General features: G+C 49.8%; 1 protein-coding gene across 4 annotated transcripts in view; it reads left to right on the top strand.

Moving 5' to 3' along the window:
- The window catches only part of DUSP11 (dual specificity phosphatase 11), a 56,575-nt gene that overhangs the window by 17,417 nt on the left and 22,905 nt on the right, over positions 1 to 16,253 (top strand). For all 4 annotated transcript variants that reach the window (XM_078766784.1, XM_068132568.2, XM_068132567.2 and 1 more), the window contains exon 3: positions 15,755 to 15,886. In XM_078766784.1, coding sequence (XP_078622910.1) covers positions 15,755 to 15,886 — 132 coding nt within the window. The remainder of the gene's footprint in view (positions 1 to 15,754; positions 15,887 to 16,253) is intronic.

Here is a 16,253-nt window from a genome sequence, read left to right as displayed (position 1 = left end):
CACATTTACCCAATGAAAGAAAGGACGGATGCGATCGGATTAGGGAAAATCAAGAAAAAGAACAAGGTAATTTATAACCAATATACAGGAGGAAAGAGGAAACAAAAGGATGTACAGGAAGAAGAAGAAGAAGCAGGACACAGGGCAGTCTTATTACAGTCTTAACTTATGACCCCAGACAAACATACACACTCACACGGGGATTCTAGCTGGTAGATGGAAGGTCCAGGTGGATGGTCCAGGCGATGGGGTCCAGGCTCCGGTCCCGCGGGCGAAACCCGGCAGGCAGCTCCGCGCATAGTTGGAACGCGACCAGACCTTACATATGGCGGGGGCGGGCGGGGGGGGGGTCTCGTGTCCTTTGTACGGTACGTAATAAACGTATGGTCGTGTCAAACGCTCTCTCTCTCTCAAGTTCTCTATTCAGCGCCAGCGAGTGAGTCCTCCTTTGCCAATGTGCGCTCCGTATAGGCTTTTGCAATGCACTCAGCGCACTCTCATCATGTCCACCAAAAAAAGAAGTCCGTGCCAGTCCGTTCAAGTCCGTCACAGGGCTTTGCGCTCGTGCTTATATAACGCAAGCCAAGATCACTCCGCACGCTCCAAAACCACGCCCACCAGCGATCTCACCTCAGCCCTGGTTGGTTGGCGAGGGCTTACCGGCCAGGCCTTTGACGGCTGGTTGACAGGCCACACCTTGTTCTTGGCGTCCCGCCCCCTTTTCCTCGGGCCTGACCGCATGTTTAATGGCGTCGTTTGAACGAGCTTCAGCTCAATGGCAGCGAACGCTGCTAACAAGGCGCATAATGGCGGCGCTTGGAGAGAGAGATCGCAAAATGGACGAAAGGGCCTACTCCTTATTTGATTGACGCAACGCAGATTCAACTATTGGAAAAACGGCCTTTTCTAAAACACATAATAATGAAATAACTGAGTTCCTATGGTGGCCTACGTGTTGCTGTGGCCTAACTAAGGGTGCTACCTTTAACCTTTAATGTCATATTTACAAGTGATTATTTATTTACAAAAGTGTGGGTTCTAATACCGCAACACTATATTCCGTTGAACTTGGGGACGACTAAGAAGACCTTTGTTGGTCGAAAGCTTGTCGAAAATTAAAGATCGACGTCCTGAAGCTACGTCCGCGTCTGATTTAATCTCCCGATTATATATATATATATATATATATTGTTACAGACGCGGTTGTGGATGTTGGTTTACCGAGCGGTTTGGTATGACCGCGTCTGCACAGTTTACCCGATTATACTCGAACGTTGGCCGAGTCGCGCTACGCTAAATCAATTGAGGAAAGGACACAACGGCTGGGTTAAAATGACACGACACCAGGGGTACAGTTCTCAAGACCTCCGGAGGAGGTTATAATATTTCGGAACGTTAGATTACAAGGACGAGAGAGACAGCATAGGAAGGTAGGCACTTAAATACGGTCTTATAGTAGCCCCGACAGACCACAGATAAACAGGACAAGACTGACTCACACGGGGATTGATGGCAAGGAAGGGCAGGTAGTCGAGGCTCAAGGTGCACCTTGGCTCAGGGGCAGAATCGACCCGGTCCGGTCCAGAGATGCGGGAGGTCTCTCAGCGCTCGGAGGTGGCGACTTCTCCTTCCAAGCTGGGGGCGCATCTCACATCACGTCCGGTAAGTGGCTGCGTATATCCGGCGGGGAGTGACACGCCCTCGGCTCGTTAGCTCCGCCCCAGATGGAATCGGCCCGCCGCTTCTTATTGGGTGCTGGGGGTTACCGGGCTCCGCCCTTGACGAGGGGCCGACAGTCAGCCCCTTCGTGGTAACCCCGCCGGAGCACTTGGGCAATGGCGGCTAACCAAGCCGAAGTGAGGACGCACACTCCCCGCGCGCTGTTGTTGTAGTTGTTGTTGTTGTTGTTTCATGGGGAAGATGGGAGGAGGTATGGGGAGGTCCTAAACTCACTACTGGTGCCATACAATCACATTCTGGTGCAACGAAGAGTCAGAATTAATGGAAACGAGTCCTTTAACTAAGAATAACTAGCAAGATGTCCGAAAGTTGTCTACGTGAGATGCCGTGGACCTGGGCACGACATTTAATGGGGGAAAAAGGGGAAGGTCGGTTCTACAGAGTGTTGTTTACAGACAATGGGACTAGGGAATGGGGGATTGGGGATAGTTGGGGAGTATTGGGGAAATAGGGGAATATTTACAAGCGGATATGGAGGCCAAATCCCATATCCGCAACATTGCACCCTTCTCTACCCTCGGGGCGTCCCGACCCGATAAATCTTTACCTACGTTAGTGTGGCACTCAGATGTAGTTCCCTCTACTATTAACTCTACCCTGAGTGCGACAGTTTTACAGATATTCACAAATGAGTAAATATGTCCCCCTGCGACGTTGCACCCTTCTCCTCACAGAAACACACCCACAGGATAACCGAATCGCGGAAAGAATTCGCAAACTAAACATACAGCCGGTAGGGAGCATTATTTACACAAGACTACGCTGATATTTACACTACGATCCAGGACCTGTTTTTGGAGGAACACATGCAGATGTTATGCATAGAGAGAGAGCACGCATGCCAGCATCGATACACCAACCCACGAGTGCTCTGTGGCCTTACGGCCTTTAATAATGTGCAGAGCACCCCATCCAAGCACCAAAAGCACCACCCATCACACAGTCAGCACCATCCGGTGCACCAATAAAATGTTTAATAATCATGGTGTGGTGTCGCAGCCGGCCGATGTTCTGCCGCTGGTCTTGCCTTCGTGTGGTGCACTTGGTGTTCTGGCTTCCTTAGAAAATAAAGAAAGGCGCCAACCGCGTCCATTTCCTTATTGTGGCCGTCAGGGGGCCAACTATTAGTAGTTCACCTGTATGGCATAGGTGCCACGTTGACCCAGAGGTCCATCCATGGGTGGTGCTTGCCCGCAAAAGAACTGCGGTCCATGGTGGGTGGCCACAAACATTGCGGTCCATATGGTGTATCGATCCCGGCAGCAAGCAGCGAAAGTGCAGGCCCACAACTGCGGAGCCAGCACCTCTCTCTCCTCTCTCTCTGCCCCAAAGCCAGATCCTCGGAGGTGGGAGACAAAAGAAGAAACAAGTGAGTAAGGTGGTAAGGGCGCAAAAGTGCATGCAATATAAGATGATGCACACTGGGGGCACATGGGAACCAGGTGAGACAGGTACGTTCCTACCGTACGCCCCCCCCCCCCCCACCAGGTAACCTACATGGCCCCTCCCTTACCCCTTACTGTATCCACAAAACACAACACTACCCATAAACATCTACTTTACAAATCAACAAACGTCCCTACTGTCTTCCCCGTTCCTCCCATAAACCAAATTCGTCTTCTCTCCCTCCTAACCAATCAAATTTGCCATTTTCAACTCTCATCACAATTTGCCATCTCCAACTCAACATCATAATTTGCCATCACCAATTCATCATCAGTCCCTCCTAAGGAGGGAGAGATGGAATCACCCCAATGTCTCATCCACGTCGTGATGCGTCTCACCAATCCACACAGCAATTCTCATTTCCTGCACAGAGAACAAAGAAAACACAGGTGTGGAGTCATCATCATCACCACAGGTAAGTGGCTGCGTATGGTGCGACAGGTTCATCAATCCTAACTATTTCCTAAATGACTTTAACAACTTTACATTACCCGGGGTCTTTCCCTGCCAATCCATTGGCCAACTTACACTATGGGTTCTAAAAACCAATTCCCATTGACCAAACTGTGGTGCTTTTCAATTTGGGGTCTCACTCCCCCGATTCATCTCCCGGTGCCCTCGCACAATTTCTGGGCTGTGGCGTGTACCTCTCCCAGCGGGTCTACCCACCTGCACACCTCCACCACTGTAGTTGCCTCCGAGCTTACCTGCTCCCTACCCTAACCTAACTACCTGGGGAAGGCCCTCTGGCGCTCTCCCCACTCGGTGCCCTCTCTGGCACTGGGCTACCCGGGTCCGTCCTCCGGATCCTCGGGCTCCACTGACACTAACGGCTCCCAGAGCCCACCTGCGGCCTCACCTGGCCGACATCCTCACAGTGGTGGAGTGCCCAACCAACTACACACACTAACAGGCTACACGCCCAGCCATTTCCACAACACGAATGCACCCATCCACAATACCATTCTGTCACCCGCACCACAGATGCCAATATCCAACCACAATTTACCTGTACCCTCTACCTAACACTTACACTACCCGCCCCGGGTATCCGTGATGGGGGTCCACTCTTCCCCCATTCACACCTTCGCACCATGCACACCACTCCGTACCACTTACTCCAAGCACTCCACACACCTGCACTTGCACACCTGTGCTCTCACACCTGGTGCCACCTGCACCCTTCTCTCCCCAAGCGCATTCGCGCTGATCCACAACACTCACTACTCATACACTGCTCCACACACCTGTCCAGTTCTCACACACACGGCATCATCTCATCTAACTACTCCCCTCTGAAACTTGCGCTTCCCAGTCGTCCCTTTAAACTATTGCGCTCCCTCGTCATTATAATCCACACTAATCTACCTGCGTCCCCACTACAGGTATCAGTCACTAACTAAACTTAACGTTACCTAATGTCATCTTCGCTAGATCCCTATCAATATCCTAACCCACCCGGGCTAGTTTTCACTGCCATCAACCCCATAAGCTATTGCTCCTTTGCCCCCCCTTGGGAAGGGTGGCAGGGATGCCACCCTTACCCACTGGGCCCATCGCTCACTACCAATTTTGCACATCAAATTTCAACAAATCAAAAATTTGCCAATCACTGCCCATCATCTGCCAATCATTACTGCCACTCCTTTGCCAATCAACAAATTTTGTTTTTCTCTAATTTTGGGGCCAAAACACTATCCTCATCACACAGTCTACTCACTAATGCCTCTCGGTGCGCCAATTCCTGTCCAAAGCCCGGCTTCGTAAAGCCGAGCCATGAATGCGGGTTGTTCTGTGCCAGCGGCTGGATGCGTCCGGCACTCGGTGCAGGGAAGGAGGTCTACCCGGGCCGAGATCCCACGCACCCTCTCGGCACGGAGCCATCCCATGGCTCGATCTCGACCTGCCGGAATGCCTCAACAAAAAGTGGTCGCCATGACGACCCTTCCTATCCAGCTGCCCGCTCCACCTGGTGGAGCCTGGACGCGGCCGTTCCACGCGAGGCCCGGCACGAACCGAGGGCCCGATTCGGCTATAAGTCGTTCTAACCGCTGCTCCGTTTAACGTCGATGCTTCACCTGCATGCTTACACCCCGCAGCCCGTTCCTTGCTCACACATCCAGCCGTCTCCATGCCCCTCGTACCTTTCCTTACACACCTCGGTACTCTCATTCCACTCCCCGCCTTGGTCACACACCTGACCACCGAACACCTTGGCACACATTCGTTGGTCGCACACCTCACCAACACACCTCTTCGCGCCCCCTCCTCGGTCACCTCCTCTGTGGCAATCACAGGTGTGCTCTCATTCGCACACCCAACCATGTGTCTCACTACCAATTCCAGCATGCATTCCCACTCACGCTCTACCATTCCAGGTGTGCATCCTTTCTCACCTGTCACAACCAACTCACGCTCCTTGTCACTCTCACTACTCTCACCTCCATTCTTGACAGCGCACTCACCCTTACTCTTGACAGCGCACTCTTTCCTCCCGCACCCGTCCGTTACACACCTCTCTTGCGCACACTCTCCCGTCACACCCTCTGTAACACTCACCACCGGCGTGCATTCTTCCTTGCCTTTGACAGCGCACTCTTTCCCCATGCACCTGTCCGTCACACACCTTTCTCGCGCACACTCTTGCGCACACTCTCCCGTCACACCCTCTGTAACACTTACCACACCACGCTTCCATGTGCTCCCTCGCACACGCGCTACGACCGACTCACTCTCGCCAGCACCCTCACTCCTTGGCACGCACTTTTTCCTCACACACCCCAGAGTCGGACTTTCTTGCACACCTCCTTTTTCGCACACCAGACCTGTCGCACACTTCACCAACGGCCTCTCACGAACACCCGGGTCCATCTCGACCCCCAAGCTCCTTAAATCCCCTGGTGCATCATACGCACGACCATATTGGTCACCACTTACACCGGGTCCTCTTCCTCTTCGCTTCTCCTCCATCACTTGCGAATCCCTCATCCGGTTAATGAGCACATCATCACGATCCGAACACAGACTTCGGACCAATTCTTTTATCTCCTCTTTTATCTCTTTCTTATTCCCTCTCCGTCGCTTCTTAATTTCGCTCACCCCTTCTTCCACTTCTTCTAATTTCTGCTTCACCTCTTTTATTCCCCGGTACGTCTCCTCAAGCTCGTCCTCCAAGGCTACCTTGACCGTTTCCATGTGCGTCCTCACCTGCCGGTCCTTCGTCTCCATTACCTCTATCACCTCGTCCAACCTCGTTGTCAATCCCTCACGTACCATCTGACATTCCCTCTTCGTCGCTACCAAGTCATTTTTTAGGTCATTTTGTGTCGCTTTTAACCCTCCTAATACCGCAGTGTTCCTTTGAACCTGCTCCGTTAGTCCTTTTTGTCCCTCCGTCAGCTGTTCCACCTCCTGCGTCAGGTCCTCTATACCCCCTTGCAATTTTACAGTCCCCTTTCTCACCTCCTTCTCCATGTGCTCCTTACAGTGCCTCACCTCCTCGCGCACTCCTCCGACCTCCTCACTCACCCCTCTTCTGATCTCCTCTCCCATCACTTGCATCTTCTGCCCAGATGCCACCCTCATCTGCTCCATTTCCTCCCTGTGAGCATCCAGTTTGGTTTCTACCCCCATTCTGACCCCCTCTATCTGCTGCCCCATTTGTTTAACTTCCCTTTCCGCTTGGTCCCTCATGTCCCTCAATTTGCCTTCCATCCTGTTTTCTAACCCCTCTAATCCATTTTTCACTCCCTCTATCTGATTCTCCTGGGCAGCCATTCTATTTTCCACCCCCATTAACCCATGTTTCACCCCCTCTATCCCATTGTCTAACCCCTCTAATTTCTTGTCTAATCCCTCTCCGGTACCCCTCGCTTCGTCCCTCATTACCCCCATTTGGCCCTCCAATCGCTCACCCTGAGCTACCATCCGGTTCCCCATTACCCCCATTTGGTTTCCCATTACCCCCATTTGGTTTCTCAAACCTCCAATTTGGTCTATAAGGGCCCTCATTTGCAGGAGGAAAAGGTTCGAATCCACCAGCGGCGCTACCACGGTCGCGGGCGCGGTCGCCGTGGCCATGTGCGAGGCGCCATTTTGTGCGTCTGCTACCCTCACTGCTTCGCTCTCCTCATGTCTCTCATTTTGGTCCTGGATCGACCCTGCCTCACTCTCTTCTACCGGAACCCAGCCGTCTTGGTCTGCCATAGCGCGACTTTCAAAATTCGGGTTTTTATTTTTTTTGTAAAACACAATCAAATTTCGCCGTTATAATTTCGAGCGCGTGAAACGCGCTCCGGATCGAATTCCACTTCCCGACACCAAAATGTTACCCTAATGGTACAATTGGTGTTCCAAAATTTGGGCCTAACTGAATTTAGTCCCAGGTCCGAATCCAACTCCTCGACACCAAATGTTACAGACGCGGTTGTGGATGTTGGTTTACCGAGCGGTTTGGTATGACCGCGTCTGCACAGTTTACCCGATTATACTCGAACGTTGGCCGAGTCGCGCTACGCTAAATCAATTGAGGAAAGGACACAACGGCTGGGTTAAAATGACACGACACCAGGGGTACAGTTCTCAAGACCTCCGGAGGAGGTTATAATATTTCGGAACGTTAGATTACAAGGACGAGAGAGACAGCATAGGAAGGTAGGCACTTAAATACGGTCTTATAGTAGCCCCGACAGACCACAGATAAACAGGACAAGACTGACTCACATGGGGATTGATGGCAAGGAAGGGCAGGTAGTCGAGGCTGAAGGTGCACCTTGGCTCAGGGGCAGAATCGACCCGGTCCGGTCCAGAGATGCGGGAGGTCTCTCAGCGCTCGGAGGTGGCGACTTCTCCTTCCAAGCTGGGGGCGCATCTCACATCACGTCCGGTAAGTGGCTGCGTATATCCGGCGGGGAGTGACACGCCCTCGGCTCGTTAGCTCCGCCCCAGATGGAATCGGCCCGCCGCTTCTTATTGGGTGCTGGGGGTTACCGGGCTCCACCCTTGACGAGGGGCCGACAGTCAGCCCCTTCGTGGTAACCCCGCCGGAGCACTTGGGCAATGGCGGCTAACCAAGCCGGAGTGAGGACGCACACTCCCCGCGCGCTGTTGTTGTAGTTGTTGTTGTTTCATGGGGAAGATGGGAGGAGGTATGGGGAGGTCCTAAACTCACTACTGGTGCCATACAATCACATTCTGGTGCAACGAAGAGTCAGAATTAATGGAAACGAGTCCTTAACTGACATAGACTAAGAATAACTAGCAAGATGTCCGAAAGTTGTCTACGTGAGATGCGGTGGACCTGGGCACGACATTTAATGGGGGAAAAAGGGGAAGGTCGGTTCTACAGAGTGTTGTTTACAGACAATGGGACTAGGGAATGGGGGATTGGGGATAGTTGGGGAGTATTGGGGAAATAGGGGAATATTTACAAGCGGATATGGAGGCCAAATCCCATATCCGCAACAATATATATGTATATATATATATATGTATATATATATATATGTATATATATATATATGTATATATATATATATGTATATATATATATATATTGTTACAGACGCGGTTTTAGATGTTAGTTTACCGAGCGGTTTGGTATTACCGCGTCCGCACAGTTACTCCCCGATTAGAACCCTATCCCGCCCGATTCCACTCGAACGTTGGCCGAATCGCGCTACGCTAAATCAATGAAGGAAAGGACACAACGGCTGGGATAAATGCAACGACACAAGGGGTACAGTTCTCAAGACCCCCGGAGGAGGATATAATATTGGTGATGCAGAAACGGGTAGATTACACGGTAAGAGGTAAAGCACAGAAAGATGGGCACTTAGACACAGTCTTATCTATCCCCGACAGACCACAGACAAACGGGACAAGACCGACTCACACGGGGATTGATGGCAGGGAAGGACAGGCAGTCGATAGCTCAAGGTGCACCTTGGCTCAGGGGCAGAATCAACACGGTCCGGTCCAGAGATGCGGGGAGGTATTGTCGCGCTCGGAGGTGGCGTCCTTTTCTCTCCAAGCTGAGGCGCATCTGACGTCACCTCCCTCTTCCTGCGCATGTCCAGCGGGGAGTGACACGCCCTCGGCTCGTTAGCTCCGCCCCAGATGGAATCGGTCCGCCGCTTCCATTGGGTGCGGGGGGTTACCGGGCTCCGCCCTTGACGAGGAGCTGACAGCGAGCCCCTGCGTGGTAACCCCGTCGGAGCACATGTTCAATGGCGGCTAACCAAGCCGGAGTGAGGACGCACACTCCCCGCGCCGCCGCCGCTGTTGTTGTTGTTGTTGTTGTTGTTGTACCATGAGGAAGAGCTGCGGGGAGGTATTGGGAGGTCCTAAACTTTCTAACGGTGCCATACAATCACATTCTGGTGCAACGAAGAGTCAGAATTAATGGAAACGAGTCCTTAACTGACATAGACTAAGAATAACTAGCAAGATGTCCTATAGTTGTCTACGTGAGATGTGGTGGACCTGGATGCGACATTTAATGGGGGAAATAGGGGAAGGTCGGTTCTACAGAGTGTTGTTTACAGAAAATGGGACTAGGGAATGGGGGATTGGGGATAGTTGGGAAGTATTGGGGAAATAGGGGAATATTTACAAGCAGATATGGATGGAGGCCAAATCCCATATCCGCAACAATATGTATATATATATATATGTATATATATATATATATGTATATATATGTATATATATATATATATGTATATATATATATATATGTATATATATATATATATATATGTATATATATATATATATGTATATATATATATATATATATGTATATATATATATATATGTATATATGTATATATGTACATATATATATATATATATGTATATATATATATATATATATATATATATATATATATATATATATATATATATATATATGTAAATTCAAAACACACCTGGTCACAAGTGTGCCGCACTGACCGGGTCCTCAGTCGAGGTCCTCAGCATCATCCCGTTTCGGCCCTTCAACCTCGATACGGTCAGCTAAGGTGGGCCAGCAGGGGCACATACACATCCACATGCAGCAACTACACCTGGATGCGTACATACACCCACCCCCAGCCAGTGCGAACGCAGACTACCACAACAACACCTCCACATCCAGAATCCACAGCACCAAACAAACATGGTGGAACACGCAAACACCCACCTTTATACCCTTCACCACTCACCAACAAAACACACCCGATCATTCGTACACACACATACACACTCATACACACACACACATACACACACACACATACACACACATACACACACAACACCAACCAACCACCTACCCTTTCAACATACAAAAACACACTCATGCAAAAATTCATTCATACAAAAACACATACCCTCACCCACTCACTCATATACACAAAATAAGAAATAATAATAGTGACAAAAAAAATAATAAAACCAACCTACACCGTTCGACCTGCCTCCATAAACTTCCTCCATATCCAAAATGAGCCTTTCAAGGCAACCTGGGCCACCTTGTCACACATCCTCCTTCTTTCTGTCCCACACACTCCCAGCCAAGCAAGTATATCAACTGATATATATATCAGTCATTATGCGACCTTCATATCATCAGTGGGGAACCGCCAGCAAGGTGTCCCACTGTCCCATACAGCTGCTGCTACACCTTACTGGGAGCGATAAGCACCGCCTGCCACATGGTAACATTATCTCTGGTATCCACTCATCATATGGAGTCGACCTGGATGTGGTTAGGAGTTACTAATTGGTATCTGTAATCTGGTTCTCCAACCTAATGAGCGAACATCATGACGTCATCACCATGCACATGACGCACTGCTAGATGGCTCCCCTGGAGCTTTGCAGGCAAGGCGGACAACTCTTTATAAATTGTGATGCTCTTTGTGAGTCAAGGGAGAGTTATTGGAAATTAATAATAGGGGTAGCAAGAGAAAGAAGTGTACGTCAGTATGCAGCAATCGCAAGAGTGTTTATAAAAGAAAGAAAGAGAATTTACGAGTGGTGGCTTGTACCCTATATACACGTGAAGAATGTTTAAATGGTAATTTGATAGAGAACCAAATTAGTGCTGTGCGGTGCATTAAATGGCAACCACCATATGTGAGCCATCGATAAAGGATGACTTAAAGGAGGAATAAAGGAAGAACTGGAGGGTTTTTTTTTTTTTTTTTTTTTTTTTTTTTTTTTTATACAAGATCGAGGCTCGTGAAAGAGCGAACATTAATCACACAGAAAGACAAACAGACACACAAAACAAATAACATCGGGAGCGGTAGACAAGATGGGGAGAGAGGGGGAAGGACACAAACACAACATTTGAGAGCAGGGACCGAGAGACATGGAGACATCGAGAGAACTGTGGGAGGGAGAGGGCTTTGGGGGGGAGGCATGGGAAGGGGGGTGGGGGGTGGGAGAGGTATAAAACATATGGACACTGCCAAGACTTCCAGGAAAGAAGTTGGAATTTCAAACAAGGTGGATCTGGGGTGAATTAGTGGGGGTAGAAAAGATCAAGGTTTTGGATGGGGGAAGATAAGAGATGGTGGTGAACAGCTGTTTTGAAGACCTGGAGGGAGGAGTGTGATTGAAGTGAGTGTGGGAGTTTGTTCCAGAGGCGGGAGAAAAGAGGAATGAAAGAGTGAAGGTGAGCAGAGAGCCGAGATTTCGGCAGTTTAACCATCAGAGGGTGGCTGGCAGATCTTGTGCGACCTGTAGGAATATTTGGGGGACAGAGCACAGAGAGAGCTGGGGGAGCAAGGCCGGAGAGGAGTCGGTAGAAGACAGAAAGACCACCTACCTGCCTGCGGTGAGTGAGTGAAAGGCCCTCAGAGATAGCTTCATCGCGGGAGATTCCAATGATTCTGAAAGCTTTGGATTCAACAGCGTGAAGCCGAGCCAGGTGTGAGGCAGGAGCACCAGCCCATAGGGGAGAACAGTATTCCATTGAGCTGCGGATGAAAGCCTTGTATGTGGTGAGGAGCTCAGGTGTGCCTAGGAAGGACTTCGCATGACGGCGGATGCCCAGTCGGCGACTGGCTTTGGAGGCCAGCTTGGAAATGTGGTTTTCCCAAGAAAGATCATGGCAGATGGTGAGACCCAAAAGCTTGAGCGACAGAACTTCTTGGAGAGGATTGTTGAGAAAGTAGATGGGAGGGTTGTCCAGTCGATCTTTTCGGAGAGACATAGTAAGAGTGTGAGATTTGTCAGGATTGAAAGACATGTTCCACATGTTTGACCAGTCTGTGATTTTGTCCAGGTCTTCAGAGAGTGAGGAGGCTGCAGACTGCCGATCTGAGGGAAGAGGAATGGAGCGGCAGAGAGTGGAGTCATCAGCAAAGAGATACAGAGGATTTTCCAGAGAGTCGGAGAGATCATTGATAAAGACCAGAAAGAGCACAGGGCCCAGCACACTGCCTTGGGGAACTCCAGCCTGAACGGGAAGGGGAGATGAGAGAAATCCATTCAGGGCCACACGTTGACTACGACCAGAGAGGAAGTCCGCAAGCCATGCATGGAGATTTCCATGGATACCATAGGAGGAGAGTTTGGTGAGCAGAGCTGGGTGCCAGACCGTATCGAAGGCACGTGATATGTCAAGGGAGACAGCTCTGATTTCCTGTTTGGCATTGAGGACCTCCATCCATTGTTGAGACAGCAGAAGCAGCATGTCCAGAGTAGAGTGACCTGGTCTGAAACCAAATTGATGATCAGAGATCAAGCCATTGGAGAAGAGGAAAGATTTCATATCCGAAGCAATGATGGATTCCATGACTTTGCTGATAATTGGGAGCAGGCTGATTGGTCTGTAGTTGCAAGGATCTGTTTTTGCACCTTTTTGTGTAAAGCGGTAATGTTTGCTGATTTCCAGGATGCTGGCAGATGACCTTGAGCAAAGGATAGGGTGAAAAGCACAGAGAGAGGGTGAGATAGAGCGGCAGAGCAGGATTTTAGGACCCGTGGGCTGATGCCATCTGGTCCAGTTGCAGAATCAGAGTCGAGGTTTGACAAAAACTCCTCCACCTTGTCAGGAGAGAAGGTCACAGAGTCCAGGAGCAGTTTGGTTCGACTGGGAAAGGTGGGAACAGAGAGAGATGGGTTTGGGACTAAGGATTTTGAGGCAAACACAGAGTTGAGGCATTCGGCTTTGTCACGTGCGATGTCAACTGTGTGGCCATTTGAGGTAAGGGAGGGGATGGAGGGGGAACAAACACCAGAAACGGATTTGACCAGACGCCACCAGGATTTGGAGGAAGGAGACAGGTTTGAGAGTTCATACTTGAGTGAGGAGAGATAGTGCTTCCTGGCACTCCTGAGGGTAGACACACACTTGTTCCGAGCTTGGTGGAAGGAACTGAGATTTCCTTCAGTTGGATTAGCCTTCCAAGAGGCAAAGGCAAGTTGTTTCAGGGCAACTGCCTCACCACAAGATTCAGTGTACCATGGACGGGAGGAAGGGTAAGACAACTGAAGGCGAGATGGGATAAATCTGTGCATGAGAGAGATCAGTTTGCTTTGGAAGAATTCCCAGGAAGAATTGATGTCAGAGGCAGTGGAGATGGGAGACCAATCCAGACGATTGATGGCTGCTTGAAGACCGTCCCAGTCGGCCTGAGTGAAATGCCAGACTCGTCGACGCTGAGGAGGCTCTCTGAGAATGGCCAGAGAGATGTCCACTTTGACAAGCACATGATCAGAAGAACCGATTGGAGCAGAAGAAGAGCAGCAGACATTAGCAGGGAAGTTAGTCATAATCAAGTCTAGAAGAGAAGATACTCCATTGGCTGAGATCCGGGTCGGGAAATTGACAGATTGTGTCAATCCCAGTGAGTCCCAGAAGTCCTTTGCTGAGGTGCCATGACTGGTGAGAGAGGAACCCACACCCAACCAGGTGGCATGATGACAATTGAAGTCACCACATATGAGGAAGAGAGAGTTGGGATGAGTGGATAGAAGTTGGTCCATGTTGTCAGACAGTGAAATGTAGATGGAGTCATCACTGTTTGGGGGACGGTACAGAACACATATGAACAAAAGGTGGGAGCGGAGAGGAAGCCGTAGCCAGAGGTACTCCTGGGGGTGAGGAGGAGAGAGGGCAGTGCAAGGAGAGTGAGGAAGAGAGTTTTTGATAAAGATAGCCACCCCACCACCAGGCCGAGGCTCAGGTCTATCATACCGGAGGAGGGAGTAACCAGGAAGAGATATTAAGGAATCAGAGACATCTTGAAGGAGGAAAGTCTCTGTTAAGCAGATCAAGTCTGGATTGTCAGAAGCAACCTGTATGGAGAGATCAGTCAGGTTTGAGCGAAGGCCCCGGATGTTTGAGGTCCATACCGTTAATGAAGAGAGAGGGGGAGCATCGGGTACAGGACAGGGGAGGGGAGGAGTAGGGTAAGATGAAGGATGAGAGGGGGAGGTAGGGAGAGCAGTTGTTAGTGTGTCAGCGATTGCAGAAGAGTTCCAAGAAAGGGAAGGATGAGGAGGATGAAAGGTTTGAAGGTGAAGGGATGAGGCACAGAGAGGGGTTGTTTGAGGGGGGGCAGAGGAAAGAAGCAGGTTGGGGGGGGTGGAGGTATGAGATAGAAGGGAGACGAAGTGGGGAGGAGGCAGCTTTGAGGAGGAGGGGGGAGGAGGGAGAATTGGAGAGGAATGGTATGGGGGGAGATTTGAATGGGAGGGGTTGGGGGGGAGTTTTGAAGGGGAGGAGTGAGGGGGGAGTTTAGGAGGGGAAGGGCAAGGGGGGAGTTCAGGAGTGGAAGGGCAAGGGGGGAGTTCAGGAGTGGAGGGGTAGGGGGGGTTTAAGAGTGGGGGGGCAAGGGGGGAGTTTAGGAGTGTAGGTGCAAGGGGAGGGATTTGGATGGGAGGGGCAAGAGGGGAGTTTAGAAAGTGGATGATTAATGAAAGACGAACATTGAAAACAAATTGGGTTTGTTGTGATTTTCAAGTTAGCAATCCGGTTCAGAATGATGGAGGAGGGATGGAATGAATGTGAATTTAGACCATGTAGTGAGGGAGACGTATAAGATATTGAATTTCTTTTTTTTGAGGTGGAATGAGTTGGAGAGGAAATTGAGAAAAGCCTTTTAAATAGGAAGAAAAACAGCGTGTTGTAAAATACCACTGAGTAAAACACTGAAGGGGAAAGGTTATACATATTTAAATAATATTTAAACAGAACCGTGAACAATCTTATGTGCACAAAAATACCAACGGGGGGAGAGCCGAGAGGGACCACCACGAGTCACGTGAAGGGCAAACGGTGGATGGCAAGGAGTTCAATGGGGGTTATAGAAGAGGAGGAAGAAGATCTACTACTATAGCCCACACAACGCATATCCCCCATTCCCCTTAGACAATGGGTGGATTGGGTGGGGATCTGTCTGAGCACATTTACTGACGATACAACTGACGAGGGAACTCCTACGTGTTATGGATGTGCGTTCATCTGGGGCCAGTTCCATAACCGTCATAGTATATTGTTCAATCCATCGTTGCTTACATTGAATTTGTCATTAAAAATATAAATCAATCACATTTCTCTCTGTAGGCACTTCTCAGAAAAGTTCCAGATCATTTGCAGTTTGGACCTATGCATCTCATGTTCGAGATCGAAAGACAGCGGCTAAAACTCGGCCTGGTGATTGACCTCACCAACACTTCACGATACTATGACCATCAGGTGAGAATGAAGTCCAGAAGAACATTTTGAACTCTGTACAACAACAACAACAACATGCATTTTAAAGGCCATTTCCCCTGCTAGAGCGGGGGTTAGCCTTGCGGTCCCCATGACAATCTTCTCCATTTTGCCCTATTTTCTGCATCTCTCCTTGTTAACCCCCTTGCCCGCATTTCTTCTTCCACCATATTTAGCCAAGTCTTTCTCGGTCTTCCCCGTCCTCTACTTCCTTCTACATTCATTTCCATCACTCTTCTCAACCAGTCACTTTCATCCTTCCTCAACACATGACCAAACCATCTCAACCTGTTCCTCTTCACAGCATCAATCACAGGCTCTATTCCCATCATCTTTCGCAATTCATCAT

The sequence above is a fragment of the Myxine glutinosa genome, chromosome 12, assembly GCF_964187855.1.
Source record: "Myxine glutinosa chromosome 12, kmMyxGlut1.1, whole genome shotgun sequence".
Classification (NCBI taxonomy): domain Eukaryota; kingdom Metazoa; phylum Chordata; class Myxini; order Myxiniformes; family Myxinidae; genus Myxine; species Myxine glutinosa.
The sequence above is the reverse complement of the archived record's forward strand: the minus strand, read 5'-3'. Positions and strand labels throughout refer to the sequence as shown.